Raw genomic sequence first — 19,698 nt, forward strand, 5'->3', positions numbered from 1 at the left:
ACTAGGTTCACTGCACACACCTGTTCCCCAACCCTCTATAATGAGCTACATTCTATTACCCACTGCCCTCCCCAAAGTAATTTATCTTGTTTTCCACGATGAGGGCACTTACAATATCCAAAATAGAAATTAAAAGAAATGTACCATATTCTAATGATTTTCATTACCACTGGCTTAATTTTGAAATATATGAGATGACATCTGATTTCCACTTACATAATAACATGGAAAATTTAAGCAGCAAAGTTTGAAACCTAACTTGGCACAAAATATAATTTCTTCTATTTCCCCCTTCTCATCCTGTGAAGAAGCCACTTTAAAGCACAGTTACAACTGTTATTTTCTTTTCCTGACCAGGAAACCAATAAAGCACACAAACACAAAAAAAGATTAAAAAGAATAGATCAAATTTTATCTCTCTGTTTTCTTCTCTTTATCATATTAAAAAGTAGTACACAGAGTGCCTGATCTTTTTTCTCCCTATGGTCGTTAGGAAATGACATCTGCTGATCAGTAGCCAGGACAGAGAGATTCTATGAGCTAAGACTCAAACCAGAGGTTACAATATCTTCAAATCTTAGGAGGACACAGAGTAGCCAGCTAAATGGGAATGAAATTAAAGAGGGACAACGAGCAGCTTTCTCCCCTACAGTGAGGTGGTGGTTGGGAAAGAGGGGAAAAAATAACCTTTCTCCTACCCCAACCCATCTAATAAGGAAAAACCAGTTGGTGGTGGGAGGCTGGGGTGGGACCTACCAATAGAGTTGAAAAGTCTGTGGAATTTAAGGCTCTTTCAGCAACTTTCTGTTCTGGTGAAAGTGGTTGTTAATCGAGGAATGCAAACCAAAGAAAAATGTAATTTCTATCTAATAATGATTTCTGACCTGGGCCTGGAGATCAATCAAAACATAAGAATTAAAAAAAAAAACAAAAACCCTCTGGGGAGAGGCTGAAAGATGCTATCAGTTAGAAGGAAGAGACCCTGATATGGAAAATGAATGATACCAGGAGTCTAAAAACTCAAAATCTTGTCTTATTTGCACACAAATTAATCTGGACACAAGCTAACTCAGTGGTCTTTCAGCAAGTCATCTAACCTTCTGACTCTTGTCTCCTTTTGTGTAAAAATAAGGGTAGCAAGGTGCCAACTCTATCTGTACCACAAGTTGGAGAGTAAAATGAGATGGATTAATAGGAAAGTGACTGAGATGTATAGAGAGATTATTATGGTGCTGGTTACTGTAAGGGTCTCAGGAGATTGTACCACTCAGGTTCGAATCTCTCCCCACAGCATTTACTCGTGGAGTTGTTCAATAATCGTAGGATGGAATCAAACAGATCATAACTATGCTTTAGTGCTTTCGACTGAACAGGAATAAGAACTGATAATTTGAGCAATAAGATACTCTCTTTTATCAAATGTCACCTCCTGGATAATAATACTGGAAGAGACCAAGAGGAATCAACAAAGGCAGCATCTAACAGTCATGGGACTCTCACTGACCCAGCCATTAAAACCGAAAACAAAACCAGCTTTTGCCAAACACTTTAAGCCTATAAGTTGTCTGTCATCATCATAAACTGCTCACCTTTAATAATTCATTTTGTTCCTGAGTCACATTTTCCAACAGTTTTATGTCTTGTAAAAGCTGATTTGTCCGCTGAAACACAGGTAGAGGTTTCATTCCTGTCTGGGGCCACCGCAGTTCCACTTGGTAAGACATGAGCTCAGCAATGGCTTTCTTCATGGGACGGATGTTTTCAAGTATGACCTTAATTTTATCAGAGAAGCATGGTACATAAATGAAAAGAAATGGCCACTGCTGAGTCTGTTCAAAGTTAAAATACTGTATGATTTAGACTAATCTATAGTTTTGATTTTTAAAGCATTTCCCTGGCTCAGACTGAAAAGAACTCTCAGATCACTTGTGACTGGATGGCTGAAGGTCTCAGGAAAGAGGCCCGAGGCAAGAGCAACCCATCAGTGTCTGCATTTGGACCACTCTTGCCTTCCTTCTCTCCCCCCCCCCACTGCCTTCCTTCTCTCCCCCCCCCCCACTCCCTCTCTGCAGAACTGATGCTTTGCTTTGTGTCACCAGGCAGCGAGCTGTCCAAGGGCAAATACTACCTCTGACGTTCAGAGCCACTGTGCCTAGCATGGGGCTTCCCACAGGAAGCTCTCAAAAAATGCTTCTTGAACAGTCCTGCCAAATTTCCAAGTCCCAAAAATATAATTATATTTTGGTTGAATGACATCTGCTCCATCAAGATCTGGATTTATATAATCCTAGGAAGTAGGTATATCAGAACTTCCATGTCACAGTACGTTAATTGGGTGCACAGAAGTTAGGAGACCCAGAGGAGGTCAGACTGTAAAAGGCAGAACTGGGAGTAGAGTCCAGGCCTGCCTGATTCCCAAGCACAGGCTCCTAACCGCTAAGCTGACAGGGAATCAAGTCTGTATGCTGTTTAATATGTCCCAGATCCCATGCTAGGGGCTCTGTATACACCGTAATTGTCCAGTACAATCACTACAATACCAATGTGCAGATACGAAAGAGAATCCAAGAAATGTTAACTAATTGCTCAAAGTCACATGGCCCGTTAGCAGTGCAGTTGGTCTAGAACCCAGTCCTCTTGACCTAGAGGCTCAAGCTCTTGAACTATTAAGCACCGAGAATTGACATGAAGGCAAAACTCCCAAACTCTGAAGTTTTCAGAAGAAAAAACAAAACAAAACAAAACAAAACCTATAGGAAAATTATCTTTTTACAGGTAGTACTGTATGATCTAAAACATGATATTTATTGTCATTCCTATCTATTTCCCAACTTTATTTTGCTATTATTCTAGCAAGACTAAGTACTATTTATCACATCATATTATTACATATTTAAAAATAAACACAAGTATTATAAGAAAATGTTTTTAATAATGATCCATGCTTCCTTACCTCCCCATGCTTAAGATGTTCTTCCGGTGAAAAATCAAATATTTCTTTTGATAAGAGGATAGCTCTGATTTTTGAAACTTTTTTCTCTATTGATTTTACTTCAGTTTCTATAGCAACCACATCCTAGAATTTCAGAAACAAAAACTCTCATACAGTATATACTGTCTGTTAATAATCTATAAAACACAATTTATCGCTATGTATTCTATTCTCCTATTTAATAACAAATGCCACTTATACCTCTTAAAAATTAACCAAGTCTATCTTCAACAAATGGTGTTGGGAAAACTGGACAGCTGCATGCAAAAGAATGAAACTGGACCACATCCTTATAACATACACAAAAATAAAATGGATTAAAGACCTAAATGTGAAATATGAAACCATAAAAATCCTAGAGGAGAACAAGGCAGTGACTTCTTTGACACTGGCCATAACATCTCTCTAGATATGTCTCTGGAGGCAAGGGAAACAAAAGCAAAAATAAACAACTGGGTCTACATCAAGATAAAAAGCTTCTGCACAGCAAAAGAAACAATCAACAAACCTAAAAGGCATCCTATGGAATGGGAGAAATTATGTGCAAATGACATATCCAATAAAGGGTTACTACCCAAAATATACAAAGAACTTATACAGTTCAACACCAAAAAATCCAAATAATCCAATTAAAAATGGGAAGAAGACGTGAACAGACATTTCACCAAAGAAGACATACAGATGGCCAACAGACACATGAAAAGATGCTCAACGTCACTCATCATCAGGGAAATGTAAATCAAAACCACAATGAGATATCACCTCACACCTGTCAAAATGGCTAAAGTAAAAAACACAAGATACAAGTGCTGACAAGCATGTGGAGAGAAAGGAAATGTGTGCTGTTGGTGGGAATGCAAACTGGTGCAGCCACTGTGGAAAACAGTCTGGAGGATCCTCAAAAAGTTAAAAATGGAATTACCATGTGATCCAGTAATTCCACTACTGGTAAAGAATACAAAAACACTAATTTGAAGAGATACAGCACCCCTATGTTTATTGCAGCATTATTTACAATAGACTAATTATGGAAGCAACCTAACTGTCCATCGATAGATGAATGGATAAAGAAGATGTGGGGTATATATAAATAATGGGATATTACTTAGCCATAAAAAAGAATGAAATCTTGTCATTTACAACAGATGGATGGACCTAGAGAGTATAATGCTAAGTGAAATAAGTCAGCGAAAGACAAATACCGTATGATTTCACTCATGTGGAATTTAGGAAACAAAACAAATGAATAGAGAAAAAGAAGAAACAAAGCAAAAAACAGACTCTTAACTATAGAGAACAAACTGATGGTTATCAGAGGGAAGGTGGGTGGGGGATGGGTGAAATAGGTGAAGGGGTTTAAGAGTACACTTATTGTGATGAGCACCGAGTAACGTACAGAACTGTTGAATCACTATATTGTATATCTGAAACTAACATAACACTGTATGTTAACTATACAGGAATAAAAAAAAAAAACTAACAAAGCATACATAGATGTTGACTGCTTGCTTTCTTTCTTTTTTATTTATTTGAGAGAGAGAGTGAGCAAGAGAGAGCACAAGCAGGGTGAAGGGCAGAGGGAGAAGCAGACTCCCCGCTGAGCAGGGAGCCTGACGTGGGACTTGATCCCGGGACTCCAGGACCATGACCTGAGCCGAAGGCAGACGCCCAACTGACTGAGCCAGCCAGGCACCCTGCTGATTGCTTTCAATAAAAAGGTCATTCTATTAATAGCATACCACACTATAAAGCATTGTTTATACCTTGTTGAGTTAAAACTTTTCATAAGGCCAATTTTTAATTATTTACACCATGAGATCAAAAGTATTATGCATCTGAATCAATTTTTTAAAGTTTTTTTGTATTTTTAGTAACTTCTATATCTAACATGGGGCTCAAACTCATGACCTCGAGATCAAGAGTTGGATGCTGTCCCAACCGAGCCAGCCAGGCACCCCTGAATCAATTTTTAAGTAAATTCTCAGTATCTACAAACTCTTTAGATTTATCTTTGGAATCTGACACTTAAATACAAGTGGGTCTAACGTTTAAGAAAATTCTATCACTTTATGTAAAATGATAAAGTCACCCTTGGAAAACAAACACAAAAGGAGCTGGAAAAATTGACAGGGTTTTCTTGCCAATACCCTAATGAACTATTGTTATGCAGAGTCACTGAATTACTTTATAACATCCTCAGATTAATTTATAAGCAATAGATCACTTGTCTAGTAGTTATTCTCTCATCAATGTCAACTTCCAGGACGTAGCCAAGCACCTTACAGCGAAAATGCTGCAGTGTGTGCCATAAGCCTACACACGGGCTACAAATCCCACATATAGAAGAATACGTGCTGTAAAACCATAAATGGGTGAATACAGGCTACAAACCCTTCATATTGAAGTCCACTTGCACTGTAAGAAGGCCTTCAGACCTTTACTTAAGAGCTCAATGCAGAGGGGTGCCTGGGTGACTCAGTTGGTTAAGCATCTACCTTCAGCTCAGGTCATGATCCCAGGGTCCGGGATCGAGTCCCACATCAGGCTCCCTGTTCAGTGGGGAGTCTGCTTCTCCCTCTGCCTCTATCCCTGGCTGATGCTCTCTCTCTGTCTCTCAAATGAATAAATAAAATCTTAAAAAAAAAAAAGAGCTCAATGCAGAGAGACACTGTAGCAACCAACCAAAAGGTACAGCTAATAATGAAGGGGATAGGAAAAACTACATAGAAATAGACTGAGGGTTTCAAACTCAGTTTGGAGCCATTTAATATCAGATAAACATAACTTTATAAGCAAATGAAACAATAAGTATAGCAACTTTGTAGTGATATCTCCAAGTTAGGAAGGAAAGTTAAATTATATTGGAATTATTTTTTTGAATCTTATATTGAAAAAGATATAAGAAAACATATATCACTTGGAGTAATTTCTATCAAAAATTGTAAAAGCATTTAAAAACCTTGGAATAAGCTTCAATAACCAAGAATGTTTAATAATGATTATTCCCTGAAGTTACATAAGTGTGACGTAGGGAATGTAACTGAGAAACAAAAAGTAAATAATTAAGACTAATTGTACCTGCCTTTGCTATGTGACTTCATCCTTAAGTAAATGCCTCACATGTTTCAAACTAAATAAACGAAATTATTTAAAAATCCTGTGGCTGCCATACAGCAGCCCCTCAGTAAATATTTGCTATTGGTGAATAAAAACTTGGGAGGTACAACTTCCTCTTCGCTAATCTGTGCTTTTGTATCAACAATATTGCCTCTCTGACAAGAACAAGTGAGTTTCTCTGATCAGGATTCTTTCCTTTAAATAGACCACTTCTGGACTGAGAATGGGGATATGTACCATGGGCTGCAAATTAAAGTAAAATATAATTCAAGAAATAAGAACATAGGGGCACCTGTGTGGTTCAGTCGGTTAAGCTTCTGACTCCTGGTTTCGGCTCAGGTCATGATCTCAGAGTTGTGAGATTGAGTCCCGTGCCAGGCTCCTTGCTCAGCATGGAGTCTGCTTGAGATTCTCTGCCTCTCCCTCCCTCTCTGCCCCTCCCCCCACTTGCTCACCCTCTCTAAAATAAATAAAATCTTAAAAAAAAAAAGAAATAACATAAATGAAAAACGTACCAGACCAACGTCTTCATATAATTAGGAGTTGATTATCAGCAGTATAACTCTAATTTACTAAATGAAATATAAATTAAAAATAAGAAATCACATCTTTATAGTGCCAACTTACATCAGCCACCCGCTGAATCTGTGGAAGGCTTTCCATGATTTTTTGTTGTAAAGCTGCTACTTGACGACTTAACTCTTGTACAGACTGTGCTAAATCATTGGTTTCAAAAATTACTGACAAGTCTTCTAGATCCGTGAAAACTGAATGCAAAAGATTGTGTTTCTGTTCTGAATCTTCCAAAGCCATCTACTCAGTGGAAAACAAGGGAAAAAAGAGAGAACATCAAGATACTGAAACAAGTTGATTAAAATTTAAATCAGAGAAAATTTTGTAATTATGTATCGTGATGTACTGTGATGATTTCACAATACATGCAAATATCAAATCGTTACATTGTACACCTCAAACTCATATAATGTATGTCAATTATACCTTAGTAAGAAAAATGTAAATCAAGGGCGCCTAGGTGGTGAGCCACCTGGTTCTCCCTCTCCCTCTGCCCTGCTCATTGTCTCTCTCTCAAATAAATAAATAAAATCTTTAAAAAAAATAACACGTTCTTCATACTTTTAAAAAAATGTAAACCAGAGAAATTTTATTTTTTTGTCTCAGTACTTCAAACTCCTATTCATATCATTTCTTTTTTATTTGAATAAAGATTGTATTTATTTATTTGACAGAGAGCAGGAGAGTGAGAGAAAGCACAAGCAGGGGGAGCAGCAGAGGGAGAGGAAGATGCAGACTCCCCACTAAGCAGGGAGCCCGACTCAGGGCTCGATCCCAGGACCCTGGGATCATGACCAGAGCCGGAGGCAGATGCTTAACCGACTGAGCCACCCAGGCGCCCCCAGCAACACTGGGTGACTTTAGAGCATCTCCAGCAGCTATTTTATACCATGTAACCCTGCTCCTCCAGCCAACGGTAACAGAACCAGGAACACCTGACCTGTAGTCCATCCCTCTGTAATTTGAAAGTGAAAAACCTCCATTTTTATAATTTCTCAGACATTCCTCCTTATATAATTTCTTTCTTTTTCTTTTAACAATTAGAATGTATTAACTTTCAAACTTAACATTTCAAAGTATCTCAGCCACCAACTGGAAATGTTCAACCTGCTCATGTAGTCTTGAGGTAATTCCATAAAACATAATAAGGTATGAGAAAGGACATTTGCTTAATTCAATTAGAATTCTAGTCATAAGTCTCTAAAATATATTAGGTTATTCAGAATTTATATTGTCCTTATTCAAAATACTAGAAGAAGAAAACTTTATGGAAAACAAACCTTAAAACCAATACTTTTTTACCAATAATACTATTTATAATAGCATTATGAACAAAATACTTAGGGATAAATTCGACAATCTATGTGTAAGACCTGTACACTGAAGATTATTAAACACTGCTGAGAGAAATTAAAAAAAAAACAAAACAAAAAGATACATCATGTTCCTGGATTGGAATAGTCAATATGGTTAAGATGTCAATTCTCGCCAAATTGATCAACAGATTTAATGCAATCCACTCAAAATTCCAATAGGCCTGTGTCTAATGACAAACTGATTCCGAAACGCATATGGAACCGCCAAAGACCCAGATTAGCCAAAACAAATTTGAAAAAGAACTAGTTGTAGAATTTATGGGACCTGGTTTCAAGACCTACTATAAAGCTATAGTAATCCAGACTGTGTCACATCAGTGAAAGGACACACAGATCAGCAGAACAGAAGGGAAAACCTAGAATTAGACCCACATTGATTTTCAACAAGGCAGGTGGTTTTATTTATTTATTTATTTTTTTAAAGATGTTATTTATTTATTTTGAGAGAGAGAGAATGAGAGATAGAGAGCACGAGAGGGAAGAGGGTCAGAGGGAGAAGCAGACTCCCTGCTGAGCAGGGAGCCCGATGTGGGACTCGATCCCGGGACTCCAGGATCATGACCTGAGCCGAAGGCAGTCGCTTAATCAACTGAGCCACCCAGGCGCCCCAGGTGGTTTTATTTTTTTTTAATTTTTTTTAAGATCTTATTTATTTATTTGACAGAGAAAGACACAGCGAGAGAAGGAACACAAGCAGGGGGAGTGGGAGAGGGAGAAGCAGGCTCCCCACCGAGCAGGGAGCCGGACATGAGGCTCAATCCCAGGACCCTGGGATCATGACCCAAGCGGAAGGCAGATGCTTAAGGACTGAGCCACCCAGGCGCCCCAAGGCAATTGATTTTAAATAAGGCACCAAAGTAATTCAATGGTGAGTCTTTTCAACAAATGGTGCTGGAACACTCAGAACCCATAGAAAAAAATGAACCTTCATACCATATTCAAAAACAAACTTGAAACTGATCTTAGAGTTAAAACTATAAAATTTCTAGAAGAAAAGACAGGAGGAGACCCTTGTGACCCTGGGTTAGGTAAAGATTCCTTAGATACAACACAAAAAGCTAAGCCATAAAAGAAAAATATTGATAAATTGGACTCCATCAAATACCTAACATTTGCTCTCTGAAAGACAAGACTGAGAATGAAAAGGCAAGCCACAGACCAGGAGAATATTTGTAAATCATATATCTGATAAAGGATTGGTTTTTAGAATATTTTATAGATAACATTTACAATTCAATAATAGAAAGACAAACAGCCCAATTAAAAAATTCAACAGACATATCACAAAGGAAGTATACAAATGACAAACACATAAGTAAATTACATTCAAATAAGTAGTTACTCATTAAGAAAGGCCATTTAAACCACCCCATGAGATGCCACCACGTATCACTAGAATGGCTAAAATTTAAAAGACAGATAATATCAAGTGCAGATGAGAATATGGAGCAATTAGAACTCACATGGTCAGCGGGCTGAAAATGGTCCAGCCATTTTGGAAACAATTTGACAGTTTCTTATTCAGTTAAATACTTACTATAAAAGCCAGCAATCATACTCCTAGGTATTTACCAAATGATATGACATGAAGACATATATCCACACAAAGATCTGTATATGAACGTTCACAGCAGCTTTGCTCACAGTAGCCTGTGATGGGGAGCTCCTAAGTGGACCCTCCTAATCCCCACCTCCTGATATCCATGGCCTTATAATCAGCTCCTTTGAAGATAGGCTGGGCTTACTGATTTACTTGCTTATTTACTATTGGCTTTACTGATTTACTTACTGAGATGTCACTTCCAAGATCAAGTTATAAAAAGACTTGTTTTTGTCCTGGGGGCTCCCTCTTTTAGACTGTTCATAGTGAGGAAAGTCAGCTACCATGCCATGAGGCAGCCTTGTGGCGGAGGGCCACATGTCTGCACACGGAAGTATATCTTCTGAGGCCTGCGAATAGCCAAGTGAATGACCTTGGAAGTGCATCCTGTCTTTTCCCTCACCCAAACTAAGGCTTGACTGCATTCTTGAGACCTTGAGCCAGAGGCACTCAGCTAAGCCAGGCCTGAATTCCTGACCCACAGAAACGGAGATAATCAATGTTTATTGTCTTAAGCTGCTAACCTAGCACAGGCCCAAACTTTAAACAAGCCAAAAGTCCGTTAACTGGTGAAGGGATAAACATATTGCATATTTCCATAAATGGGACACTACTCACCAAGCTAAAGAATGAACTATCTATAAACATTAACAACCCGGATGAATCTTGAAAACATTATGCCAAGTAAAAGAAGTCAGGTATAAAAGGTGTATATTGTATGATTCTATTTATAGGACTTTGTGGAAAAAGCCAAACTATATTAATAGAAAACAATGAGTGAGTGATTCATAGGGCTAAAGATCGGTGAAAGGGGACTGACTGCAGGAGACAGAGGAAAGTTTTTGCGGTGACGGAGATGTCCTTTATATTGATGGTGGTGGTGGTTACACAATTGTATACCTTCAACAAAACTCATCGAGTTGCACACTTAAAATAGGTGTATTTTGGCGCACCTGGTGGGCTTAGTTGGTAGCGCATGCAACTCTTAGTCTTGGGGTCATGAGTTCAAGCCCTACATTGGGTATAGAGTTTACTTTAAAATATCTATCTATCTATATATGTATGTACATATATATACACACATATATGATGTATTTTACTATATGTAAATTATACCTCGATGAAATTTATTAAAAAATGAGTTGTTTTTCTATTTTTACAATGACAATTTATGTCTCAACGATTCTTAATTACAACAGCAGTCTTTCTAGAATCATCTTTGGGTTATAAAAACCTATTTTAACAAATACAATCCAGGTAGAAGGTTATAGTGCAATTAAAACAGAAATCTTGGGACGCCTGGGTGGCTCAGTCGGTTAAGCATCTGCCTTTGGCTCAAGTCATGATCCCAGGGTCCTGGGATGGAGTACCACATTGCGCTCTTTGCTCAGGTGGGAGCTGCTTCTCCCTCTGCCCCTCCCCCCCCCATGCTCGTGCTCTCTCTCTCTCTCTCTCTCTGACAAATAAATACAATCTTTTTAAAAAAACCAATGCCAGATGCCTGGGTGGCTCAATTGGTTGAGCAGCTGCCTTCGGCTCAGGTCGTGATCCTGGGGTCCTGGGATCGAGCCCCAATCGGGAGCCCGCTTCTCCCTCTGCCTCTCCCTCTCCCTGCTGCTCTGCCTACTTGTGCTCTCTCTCTCTTTCTCTCTGTCAAATAAATAAATAAAATCTTTAAAAAAAAAATCAATGCCTGGTAATGCTAGAAAAATAGAAAAGGATATCTTAAAAATAGGACAACTATTTTCAAAATAGGAAAAAATGGAAATTTCACATATAACTAGTTGTTTGAGACTTATTTTCCATTGGAGGATTTATGAGGATGCCTTCTGAGGTAAATCAACCTCCCTTTGTACCTACTTCCTCTAGCTCATAAACTAGAGTTCCACTAAGTTCTAGTTCATGAACGAAGGCCAGCAAATTAGGATGTTCCGAACAGTTTAAGAGATACTTCTACACATTACATTTGTGTCAGTAGAAGGTAGCAAAAGTATAGATGCTTTTGCCTGAGTTCACTCTTTTTTTAAAGATTCCATTCATTTATTTGACAGAGAGCGAGAGAGCATGAGCAGGGGCAGCGGCGGAGGGAGAGGGAGAACCAGGCTCCCCCTGAGCAGAGAAGCCCAACGTGGGGCTCAATCCCAGGACCCTGATAACATGACCTGAGCTGAAGGCAGATACTTAACCGACTGAGCCACCCAGGCACCTCTTGAGTTCACTCTTGACAAAAAATTTTTTTAACTCAGAACAAGCATCTGAGGAAAAGAGTATTAATTCCTCTTTTCTGTCTTTGCAAACTCCTTGAAAATGGTGAAAAATACAGGCAACTTAAAATAAAAGTGGACATGCTATGGGGACATGGAAAGCCAGCCCAAGAGGTGGGGGCAGAAATCACAGGCAAGGGGAAGAAAGAAACAAGTGGCTGAAAGGCGGCATCTTTACAACGGTTACCACAAGGCAAACCACAGGACAAAAGGGGCCAACAAATCTCACACATCAGGGAGGTATGAAGTCAGCTGTTCTCTTGGGAACATACTGTGCTAGTTTAAAGATATAAAAAGGAGCTGGATCAACGTTGAGGTCTGATTATTCTAAAAATTGTGATAGAATAAACCTTTTCCTAAGAGATTCTTTCTTGGGGTTGAATAATATGAGAGAAGGAAATACTCCTTCACAGTAAAACTTAAGCCAATACTTGGCATCTCGAAGAACTCTTGTAGTCATGGCCCCAGGTAAGAAAATACCCTCATTTGTTTGGTCTTTGTAAGCTAGCATGGAGACATCGGACACCAAAAACGGCAGAATGTTTGTAATCACGGCATGCTGTAACTGGAAGGAACTATGGATTAGTTTTCTAATGTTGTGTAACTAATTGCCACAAATTTCGTGGCTTAAAATAAAACAAATGTATTATCTCCTATTTTCCATGGCTCAAGAGTACAGGCGTAGCTTAGGAGGGTCCTTGGCTATCAAAGGCTACCACAAGGCTGCTATCAAGGTGCCATATGGAGCATAGGTTTCTCTTCCAAGTTCACTTAGGTTGTCGGGAGGATTCAGTCGTAGGGCCGAGATCTCAGTTTTCCTGCTGGCTACTGACTGGGGGAGTCAGCTTCTCTCTTCTTTAGAAGCACTCTCAGCTTCTAAATCTAAAGGCTGCCCAAGGGTCCTAGCCCCATGGCCCTCCCCTAATATCGCAGCTTACTTCATCAAGCCAGCGGGAGAACTCTCCAGTGTGCTCTCAGGGAGTCTTATAATCACATAACCATGATTAATCATTTATTCAAGGGAGTGACTAACCCATTACCTGAGCCATATACTGTAACCTAATTAACAGAGTGGCTAATTCATCACACACTCGCCTATCCCTGCCTGCGCTCAACAGGACGGGGTTATACAGTTGTGTACATCAGCGGACAGCAATACTGGGAGCCGTCTTAGAATTCTGTTGACCAAAACCAACACCAATCACTGCAACATTCTTTCTTCACAGATAGGGGAAACCGAGGCCCACGGAGGAAAACAATAATTACCCAAAGAGGGACAGAAAACTAGATCCTGTCTCTGTCTGAGCCTGCCACTCTTCCAAGCTTCCTTCTACCATCTGGCATGGTTGAAGATAAGGCGGTTTTTCAGGAAAGAAGGGGGAAAAAGCACCACAACAGTCAGCTAGACCATGAACCGTTATGTATATTCTGGGACCCTCAGGGAACGCGGAAAGAACACTTACCTGAAGGGTGCTGGCGTGCTGACTCAGTGCCTTTGAAGAATCATAGTCAGAAGGATTGGCCAGCAAACGGCCAGTATTTTCTATCCAAGCCTCAGTACTCCTCAAAAGGTCGTGGTATTCCTCCATCTTAACTGTGGCCTGTGAAAGAGAGGCTGTAGTAAAGAGTATGACACCTTCTCCTTGAGTCAAAGGAGTCCTGAATGAAGAATTTGTTACTGCCAATCAGGCCATGCCTGGGGGGACTCGCCCACCCCCTCCAGGTTTTGACCTTTCTAACGTTTAAGACAAATAATCCTGACCATACATGGAAAGGACTTAAGAAGTTCTACCCTAATGCTCTGGGTCTCAGTAACAGTTCCCAGATAGCCTTGCAACTCGTCTGGTTCCCATTTTATGCTTCATTCTCAAAACTGGATTTGAGTTTTGTCCTCCTATATGGGGCCTTTTCCTCTAATATCCCAGTTTGTCTGGGACTAGGCTCCTGCCTCGTTCTTGCTAGATCACATGTACAACTCATCCACCAAGACCCCTACTTGGAAAGATGGGAGGCAGTGTCTTGTTCCTGAATGACATTCTTTCTCATGGCTGGCTCCCCTCAGGGATTCTTGAGATTGCCTGTCGGAAATGCCCATGACCTACTGGGAAGCCCCATGCTCAGACGGATTCCTGCAGCAGTCTGGCTTCTGGATACTTGCTTCTGCCTGTCCAGTCAGACTTCCTGCTGGTGTCAGCAGTGAAATCTATCCTCCCGGTGCCCACCTGAACCTGTCGTGTGGCTCTAACTTCAGAACCTTAAACTGGCAATTGAAGAGAAACTGGCTGTCTCTGAATATCTATTTTCATTTTGTTTCAAAGCCTTCTCAATACCACAAGCTAAGGGTAGTTATCACGTGTTACTGTCATACCTTATTTAACTGTGAGGTTCTAGATTCCGCTCTCTGTGAGACTTGCTGATACTGCTGGAAAGGAATCATCAAGTTATCCATCCATTCTTGAGCCTGTCCTGGATGCTGTTCAACAATGTCCTGCACTTCAGAATCCAGCTCATTTAGCTTGGAACGCCAGAGGTCTAGCTCGTCCCACATTTTCTGGAGAAGGAAATCATAGTCACTTTGAATGCAGAGGTCCTGACTCGTGTTAATTCCTAGTTTTTGCACTGTATTTGCACTCGTGGATGCTACCAAAACATCACAGGCACGCTATTTCACTTATGCCCAGAAACCACTTGTGACCTAAATTGAAAAACACCTTTTCTGAGATCTCTTCGTCTAACTGTATTCATTTCAGGTACAGAATTAACTGCAAGGGTGCAGACAGACCTGGACATTTCCAGAGACAAATGACACCAAACAAGGTCAATATAAGGGTGATGAGGTAACATTATGTTATACCCGAATCTTTTTGGACCATACATATGTGTGTGTGTGTATTTAATCTAGAAAACAATTTCATTAAATGTAAAAATAGGGGTGTGTGGGTGGCTCAGTTGGTTTTAGCTCAGGTCTTGATCTCAGGGTCTTGAGTTCAAGCCCACATTGGGCTCCACATTGGGCATGGAGCCTACTTTAAAAAAAAAAAAGTATAAAAATAAAACTAACAAAAAGTTTTGACTTAGGACTAATGCAGTGGGAAAAAAATTTACTGACTGCTTTTGGCTTTAAGAATCCAACAGATTGGATTCAAACCTGGACTTGTATGGACAGAGAAACTCTCAAAGGTAAAATATTTAATTCTTATTTAATATTTGCTTAAGACCCAAATTTTTAGAAATAGGAAAAATATACTGGTTGAATTAGGTTCCTCTACTTATTAAGACTTAAGGGGTGCCTGGGTGGCTCAGTCGTTAAGCGTCTGCCTTCAGCTCAGGTCATGATCCCAAGGGTCCTGGGATCGAGCCCCGGCATCGGGCTCCCTGCTCTGTGGGAAGCCTGCTTCTCCCTCTCCCACTCCCCCTGCTTGTGTTCCCTCTCTCACTGTCTCTTTCTGTCAAATAAACAAATAAAATCTTAAGGAAAAAAAAAAAGAATCAAGATTTTGTCCAATGGTGAGGCATATTCTAACCTATTTTTAAAAGTCTCCATTCATATAAAATTCTTCCTTAAAATGTAAATTAGAGTAAGACTGCTTTCCACATGCTGAAGTTTACTAGGGAGTTAATGGTAGAAAATCATGCTTATATACAGTTTTACCTGACACTTGATTTCCTAAGATATTTTACAAGGGAAATAAATTTGGAATTTCTATTTTCTTGTTTCCCCTTGTAGTCTAAAGAAAAGTTGTTAATTCTATTCAAATCCTATTGAAATATATTGTTTAATCAAATACATTTCAGAAATGTTCTGTATTATATTTCCCATGTTAATCCACCTTAGAAAAGAAAGACTCCAAGAAATGCTCATAGAAACATGTTAGCTTTGTTTTTTATATTTGATATTTATATATAATATTTTTTATATCAGTCTTCCCAGGATAAGGTCTTTACTCTCCTTGACTTGTGAAAAGGCTAGTTCACAACTGCAGGCTCTCAGGGGTTCAGGCATATTCCCACCATGGGAAAACTGAGAACAGCTCTAGGGGAGCCTGGATGGCTCAGTCAGTTAAGTGTACGACACTTGGTTTCGGCTCAGGTCATGATCTCAGGGTTGTGAGGTTCTGCGCTTGGCAGGGAGCCTGCTTGGGAGTCTCTCCCTCTCTCTCCCTCTGCCCCCCCCGCCCAAAACCAACAACTGAGAACAGTTCTTAAGTGCAACTTCCTCCACCAAGCCTCCGCAAGGGGACACTCAGTAAGGTGGACCCTGTGGATTTGGATTAGGATCTCTGTGCTTTGGATTCATCCCACAGAGCACACCCTGAGGACCGAGGAACAGCAGGAACACCGGATGCAGAGGGCAATTCAAGGAGGATGTTACCTTTTGAATTTCTTGAGCTTTTTCAATGTTTTTGCTTTTCTGCTGCAGCATCTTTTCAACACTGTGAAGCCCATTGTTAATTTCGTCTATTTTCCTACTCATTGTATATGAGGGTGAACTTTTCAAAACTTCACTGCTAATCTGTTACAATGAAAGAAAGACACATTCGGCTCACAGATGTCTTCAATACTCTAGCCACAGGTTCAGGTGGCAAAATGGATAGTCACACTGTTAGACAACTTTACTTATAAAAAGTCTTTTAAAGGCTAGGGGGAACATCCCAAACCCTACTAGCTAGTATGTTAATGAGAGGGTAGATTAGCAGACTAGGAAATGGTGCCTGTGCTCATTTGACCTTATAAATCCAATCTAAAAAAAAGGAAAATAAAATCAACAAACAAAAATTTGTTGAATGTAATCCACAGCATGTACTACAGATCTGTGCGGAGTATCCCCAAACTACTGAGTGTACTGTCTGAGACATACCCCAATGGAGCAAATGATATGAAAAAATTCAATGGGGATAAGTTGTTCATTATACAGTCTCTCATTTTATGAGAAAGACCTCTGCACAGAACTGTTTTCAATAAAACCTAACTTATTCTCAAGCTGACTTAAAAAAATGTAATTCCCACCGTAATATTCATTTGGGTGAAATAACCTAAAACTCGCTCTTCCTTGAGGATGCACAAAGCTTAGTTTTTCTCTGTGTGAATGTTTCTAGTATTATGTTTTCACAGCAATCAGAAATCTAGCTGCTGAAGAGTGTAATTTTTTTATCTGAATGATTTCCTTAAGAAAATAACTTGGGCTAGGAATGATAACAGATGAATGTTGACTATGTCATTTTTCAAATACCTGATTAGTTCTTGTTCTTGGTTTGTTTGTTTGTTTTTAAGGCTATGTTGATAAGGCTTTCTCCCAGCAGCTACTAAATAACCAAATAATACTTTATGCTTGCGTATAATCCTTTAACCCTTTTAAAAAACGACTATATCTGTATAACCATTAAGACTAAAACCTTTCAATGCAGATAGTACACAGATGCCAAAACTAAACACAGGCTAATTGACTCGCTTAAGGTCACAAATCAAGGCAGCCGTTGAACTTGTCCTGAGAAGCCCTGAGTCACCAGACTCTGGAGTCCCAGGCTCTTTTTCACGTTTCAGGATGTTGATACTTTTATAAAATGTTTTTATTCCACAGACCAGAACGCAGTCGAGATTTTTAGGGAAAAAAATTAATCCTATGTTAGTTTTTAAATTGCTGTAATAGCTTTTTATTGCTATGTAACAAATTCCTACAAAGTGAAGTTTTCTGATACTTGGGGCAGTTACTCCCTTGGCAGAAAAGCGTATAATTTAGGTACATTAGGAGAGACCATGATTTAGGAAAAGTAAGCAGCCCTCCGAATTACACCAAATGGTTCTGAGTCTGCCTGGATCCTCCAAATACATCTAACAATAAAAATCAGTTGCTATTTGTTACAAACATACAAGTTACCATTGAAACTTTCAACCCCTAAATTTAAAATGGATTTTGATTATTCCCTTTGTTAGGGATTTTCACATGAAGTATTCATGGAAACAAATTTAGCTGCTCTCAAAACCTTTAATATTGTCTTAAAATCAATAGTGCATGATCCTTGAGAAAGTACCTCCTAACAGTTTTTCTTGTGTGTTAAATCAACAAAATTTCTTAGAAATGTGTATTAGGAGCTTACATGTTTTTTCATGGGTCAGATTTTCCTGAGAAATCTGTCAAAGAAGTTAACTGAGTTTGAAATACGATTTTTTGTGTGTGTGTTTGCATTTAAAATTTATTGTATTAAGTTAGAGGTACCCAAGATTTCAAAAAGCAATACAAACTATAGAAATGGTCCCTGAAAGCAATACAAAAATCCTTCTGTGGATGCTGGACCAAATAGAATTTTGTTCCGTTGGATGTAAGCTGCCTTTCTATAATCCAATAAATTTGTCTTGCTAACTCCTGGGTCTCCAGTACTATGAAACATTTCCCACTCTTTCTTCCAATCTTCAGATTCATCCATTCAGGGATAAAGATTTGCTCAGGTATGTTCCGTGAGGACTGTGTTACCACCATCAAAAAGATAGTGTGTGTTAAATGCTATTCCTAGTGAGTTGTGAAATTTATATTCTTATTGTCCTTGGTTGCAATTTCAAAACATTCACAGGGAATAAGTTTTAAAGCAAAGTATTATTCATGTCCAATATTTTAAAGTGATTCTCCAGTTTAAAAAAAAAAGCCAAGTAAAAGCTAATCTATAATTCTACTTTTAAACGCAAGAGAAGAAAAGCTAAGCATCTTGACAACTAAAAATAAACACATTATCTAATTCTGTTATCTGTCACTTATTTAGAGCAATTTTATCTCCATATTCAATAGACAAAATTATCACTTACCTAAACTCTATAAAATAAAGTCATAGCTGAAATCAGGGCAAATAAAAATGGACATTACATGATCTTTTCTTTATACCCATTCAACTCATAAATAATAACACTAATACAAATGATTATTACCTTCTCATCTATGTCTTCTAAAGCTTTTCTGCATTCTTCCACCTGGGAGCCAATCTCTGCAGGGACTAGGGTGTACATTTCAGAATACTTGATTCGCAGTTTTTCCATAATATTCTCAAAAGTTAGCTTCCCTTTCTTAAAAATGCTTTGAAGCTCCTAAAATCATCAAGAGAGTTTCAAATAGGCACAGAAAGGGGAAAAAGTTTAACTCTAAAAGTGAAAGCAGCTTTCCAGCACATCCTTATGATTTAAATGAGCACACTTTGCATGACAAAGCCTCACTACTGATACAAGCCGATTAAGCCCGAGAGATCTGAGTTTGGTCAGATGATGCTTCCTAGTGTGTAAGAATTAAACTTGATACCTCTTCATAGTGTCAAACCATTGTCCTCAAAAGACATTACAACATCTCCTGCTTCTAAAGTACCTCTAGGATTTAACTATCTCTGCTGCAGTCTTGATCTAAAAAGCTCCAAGTAGCAAAAAAGTTTCAAAGAAGTTTTGTTGTTGTTGTTGTTGTTATTATTAACTTGTTACCATTTCTGCTTCTTCCTACATTATCATCACAATGATTCAAGGCCACTAAAAGCCCTAGGCTTGAAGCACAAGTGTCTGCTTTCATGTAATTAGACAGCCCAGCAGAGCCGACTTCTTTCAAAGGGGAGGGTTCCAGTTCCCTGCAAAGAATGTGGGTTTTAGGAGATAAAAGAAACCTGAACAAATAGTCTATTGGCTGTGGCCTAGAAACAAAATCTGATCTACGTTCTCCTGCACTAATTATAAAGGAGAAACTCATTTGTTTGGGAAAGTTTCCCAAAGATCAAGTGGAAAAATACTTCTTGACTTTACTGTGGTTTTTTG

The 19,698-nt window shown here is 39.0% G+C and overlaps 1 protein-coding gene across 1 annotated transcript in view; it reads right to left on the reverse strand.

Annotated features, from left to right (window-relative positions):
- Positions 1–19,698, reverse strand: part of SYNE2 (spectrin repeat containing nuclear envelope protein 2) — a 313,984-nt gene that overhangs the window by 109,165 nt on the left and 185,121 nt on the right. The window contains 7 exon segments of the mRNA XM_035727838.1: positions 1,590–1,772; positions 2,954–3,076; positions 6,737–6,922; positions 13,386–13,523; positions 14,291–14,473; positions 16,295–16,435; positions 18,838–18,993. Of these exon segments, the coding sequence (XP_035583731.1) occupies positions 1,590–1,772; positions 2,954–3,076; positions 6,737–6,922; positions 13,386–13,523; positions 14,291–14,473; positions 16,295–16,435; positions 18,838–18,993 (1,110 nt within the window).

Source organism: Zalophus californianus, chromosome 6 (genome assembly GCF_009762305.2).
Source record: "Zalophus californianus isolate mZalCal1 chromosome 6, mZalCal1.pri.v2, whole genome shotgun sequence".
In the NCBI taxonomy this organism is placed as follows: Eukaryota; Metazoa; Chordata; class Mammalia; order Carnivora; family Otariidae; genus Zalophus; species Zalophus californianus.